This window comes from Cariama cristata, unplaced genomic scaffold (assembly GCF_000690535.1).
Source record: "Cariama cristata isolate BGI_N322 unplaced genomic scaffold, ASM69053v1 scaffold30626, whole genome shotgun sequence".
Taxonomy (NCBI): Eukaryota; Metazoa; Chordata; class Aves; order Cariamiformes; family Cariamidae; genus Cariama; species Cariama cristata.
In genome coordinates this window covers 5,270-9,756 of record NW_009620912.1, presented here as the reverse complement: position 1 = coordinate 9,756, position 4,487 = coordinate 5,270, and the positions used below count along the sequence as shown (strand labels likewise).

The window sequence follows — 4,487 nt, the reverse complement described above, 5'->3', positions numbered from 1 at the left end:
TCATCCATTCCTACCTGTTTCAGAGCTCTCTTTTGGCTAGTCTCTCAAAACTCAGTGGTTTTTTTTTTCAGCCCTTCACCCTAGTGGCACTTGCTTGGTCCTATCTTGCAGAACTACTGAAGAAACGAAGATGGCAGGCCATCTGTAATACAAACAATATTATTAAATGAGAAAGCACTAGGGACTAGAACGCACATGTTACTCTCCCAGGGAACAGCTCAGCAATAAAGACTTCAAGAAGTTCCAACTGTTTTCACCTAACAAATTTTAGAATAAAGCACACCGCTGAAAAAAGTCATTTTTTTTCCATTTCCTAACAAATTAGTAAATTCAGAAACAAAAAAGGTCCCAAGTTGTTGTTGCACCATCCCAAGCCCCTAACAAAAACATAGGCCTTGAAAAGCAGGGTGGAATTTTCTTATATGCTGAACAGCTAAAGAATCTCACGTTTGTGTAAAACAGCAGAGAGAAGTCCGCTAACAACATCTCATTGAACTTGGTAAGATCAACCTTAAGCACTCAACTTGAATCAAGGACTCTCAGAACAACGTGCCTGATAGCCGACTACTACCTATTGTTATCTTATAAATATACAATAATGTACAATACTACCAGAATGATTTAATCTTGTGTTTTATGTGGTTTACTGTCAGATATCAAGCCTTTTTTCTTTTTAGTACACACACAGAAGGAAAAAAAGCAAATAAGGAAATAAAATGTTTTTCTTATCTCAAGCTGAAGCATTTCCCGTATCACACACACACTTAGAAATTGCCTCATCTCAGGCGCTGGGGACATTACTTTCCTAGCTCTTTACAGAAATTAATAGTATGGCCTATAAATATTATTTGGCTTTTTATACAGCCATACATGCTAAAAGATAAGCTAAATGTGATCAATAAGCATAATTTGTGCAACTGATTTTACACATACCATTTACAATAAACTGCTTAACTTCTGAAAATTTAACAAGCTAACCCATCCCCATAACAAGGATACTGCGGATGAAGCAATAATAAGAAGGAATTAAACACTACTACTTCCATGAAAATAAACTGCCACTACTACAACCACCAGCCACACTACAGCTACATTATTGCATGACAAAGATACACACATTAACTACAGTTTGTATGTTTTTCTTATTTATTCAAAAGCTAGGGGATGACAAAAAGGGTTAAAATGTTTTATGCCACCTATTTATTACATGAACAAATACTTAATCCAAAGGGACTCGTTTTACAAGCCCCTCTGTCCAAAAACCACACACCAATTAGTTTTTATACACAAATGTTTATTTCTCAAATAAACTTCCCCTTTAAACACAAGGAATGAAATCTAAATCTTCATAAAGATGAATTCAAAATGAAATCCCTCCAGTACATTGTAATCACTGTTTTCTTGGTCACTACTGGCTTTAACAGTTTAACATCAAAAAACAAGGACATATTTTAAAAAAATCATGCTACTGGATTCCTAGCTCTGCCTCTGACCAGCTCTATACTGATCTCCAATATTTTAAAATTTTACATCATCAAATCTGAAGCGTTTAATTGAAGAACAGCTGTGCATTAAACACAAACAACTGAACAAGATGATTATAAGATGTAATCAAGTTCGTAACGAATATAGGTGTTCTTTTCATCATTATAGATTCTTGGATAATGTGCTATCAGAGCATCCTGTGACCCGATGTAGATTGAATTATAAATCTTCCAATAAACATCTCTGACTTTTCTGGCAGGGTGAAACAAACCCTAGAAAACAGAACAGAACAAAATTTATTAAAAGCTTAAGGTCTAAATATCTGTTATTGAATTTAATCAAGTTTTGCACAATAAGCTTTTAAAAAAAGCAGTTATAGTAACTAACACCACTTACAACAAAGAAGGTGCACTAAATGTGTCGTTCCCAATTTTTGTGACTATCTAAACCAGTAAGTAGTAATGAAGTATTATTTAGAGACAGATTTTCTTATCTTTTTCCCACAGAGAGAAACTCCACTAAATGTATTTCTAGTTTTGTATTCTTCTTTTAAAATAAAAATTAAAATCTGCTGCAGTACATTTGGTTGGAACTGTGTCTTATCTTTGGCTCTGCTAACTGTGATTTATGCAGAGAGCGCTAGATAGGAACACATGAGAAACTATTATTAAATGTAAAAAAAAAAAGGGAGCAGACTGTGAAAGCTCTAGAAAAAACAGTTCTATATAGTAAGAATATACAAGTAGTATTTGCAAAAAATACATCGTGCAAGAGACTTGTTTCACCTTCCTGTTGATGTCAGTATCTTTATGCTGAGGGTCCTCACATAAATAAAAAAAGCCACTCACACCATGGGTGCAAATGTGCAAATGCCATGTCGGCAAATAATTAGTAAAATGCTGTCACATCTTCTATACCTTGATCTGCATTACATTCATCCTTGCTTCCCATCTGTTATGCGAGTTTAGATTCTATAGCCAATGCAGCAAGAACTGTTATGTGCAATTACACAGAAAAGAAGCCTTCGGATTTTACCACCACAGACACATTTACAGAAGGTGAACTGACCAGTGTTGACCTAACAGTATAAATTCTGATCAAAGCACTGTTTTCTAGTGCTTCACTTTTACACAGTCCTAAATGTCTTACTGTTTTTCTTGGCTAACGACAAATAATGTTGATTGAATATTAAAGCCTATCCTCTCGTTTATTTATCTCACTTGTTAATTGCCATCATAACCCCAGCCATTAGTTAGTGTCCCCAAAATTTGTGAGATGCTTCCATTTTACAAGTCAGAGTGCCAGGCTATTTTAGCCAATGTATATTCTAAGTTACTTGCTATTTCTACGCAAGTTCCTCAGCGTAATCAGCTATCTCACTATACCAAAATCTCTGCTTAGTGCATATTTCAATTATTAAGTCCTTGGTACAGAATGCCATGTTTAAAGAATACTTTAAAGAGACGAGGAGCCACACTGTTTTCATTTGCTGGAAATCATCTTCAGTTGACTTTTTTGTCTCCTGGAAAGAAGTCCTGCCTGATAATTGCTGTCTCTGCTATCCCAGCATACATGAGGACGTACCTGTAAACAATACTGCAACATTCTGCAGGGACCAATAGCAACTCTGAGGCCCTCCAGAGCCCCCATAACTGCCTGAATGACATGAGGAGAGGTTTCAAACACATTAGGCCATACGTAATTTAACAAATGATTAAGAGAATCTTCACAGCCAAACCCATAAACACCAAGAGACATATGTTGCACCACGGCACTGGCTGTTTGTCTGTGTACAAGATCCCTGCAAAGAGAACAATGGCCTATTAATAAATTATACTTAGAAACAAGATGATTGGACAAGTATAATATTTCTTTTCAATAACACATTTTTGAAAGCACTAATGTACACTTTTAACCCATATTTAATGGCAGCAAGAGGCAGAGTAACAAAAAAAAAATCAGTAAATTAAGAAAAGGCGGAGTTTTCTGACAAATTACTGTGCTCTAATTCCACAGCAAAAGTACTAACAACAGAAATTTTCAAAAGCAGTTTGAATGTAAGAAGTCTTGACTCACTTAAGATGCTTGTAACATTTTAATCTTCAAAAGTATTAGTAAAATAGGAGTATATAATCTGAATTATTTGCAGACAATGGCTTCCAAATTACGCTGGTCACTTAACATCTTTAGCAAAGAAGGACAATGTGCATATTTGCTATCGTTAAGACCCAGCTATATACTTAAAATATATGACTATGGCTAACTGTACCATAAATAGAAAGAAGCGTGCTCACCTGTCCATTAAAGCATCTTCAAGCAAAGGTGTAACAGCATAAATGTAATCTTTTCCCATCTCTCCAATGTATTCAAACAGGAAAGAAAGAGATTTTAACACACCATTCTGGACATTCAGTTCTGGAACTCTGTATTCATTCATGAGTGCAGGCAGCACTGTGAAAGGTGAGCATGTTTCAGCTACAATAGCAATTGCTACTGTAGTACATACTCTGTTCTGCCTTTCCTGTACTTTCAAGTTATTTAGCAGTGTAGCCAATACATCATGAGGTCTGGAAGAGATAACATGTGCATCCACGTCAATAGATTCAGTAAGGATTTGGATAAAATTAGTTGAGTTTCAAAGAGCAAGTGGCAGAAAAACATGGCTTAGTCCTATAAAAAAGTTTAGATAACTGGGAAACAACACAGATCACAAAACTGTAAAACAGCTTAAGCAACTGCATGATCTTATTTTCATAACCAACATTTTTTTTTTTACTTTCTCTAGACTTAGCTTTGATCTTATTTTCATAACCAACATTTTTTTTACTTTCTCTAGACTTAGCTTGTTTCCTGCCTTCTGTTCTGCCTCTTGTAAATTCTGGAGGATAGCAGTAGCCTGCCCACTATTACTCTGCTCCCACAGGTAATTACAAACTTCTACGAAATCATACATGTTGACAGAGACAGGCAATGTCCTGTATAGACAAGCGTAGTTACGGCAT

At 35.5% G+C, this 4,487-nt stretch overlaps 1 protein-coding gene across 1 annotated transcript in view; it reads right to left on the bottom strand.

Moving 5' to 3' along the window:
- Positions 1-1,123: 1,123 nt before the first annotated feature.
- The window catches only part of SF3B1 (splicing factor 3b, subunit 1, 155kDa), a gene marked incomplete at its 5' end in the record, with an annotated part of 8,007 nt that continues 4,643 nt past the window's right edge, over positions 1,124-4,487 (bottom strand). The window contains 3 exons of the mRNA XM_009701773.1: positions 1,124-1,757; positions 3,070-3,286; positions 3,780-4,052. Of these exons, the coding sequence (XP_009700075.1) occupies positions 1,599-1,757; positions 3,070-3,286; positions 3,780-4,052 (649 nt within the window). The remainder of the gene's footprint in view (positions 1,758-3,069; positions 3,287-3,779; positions 4,053-4,487) is intronic.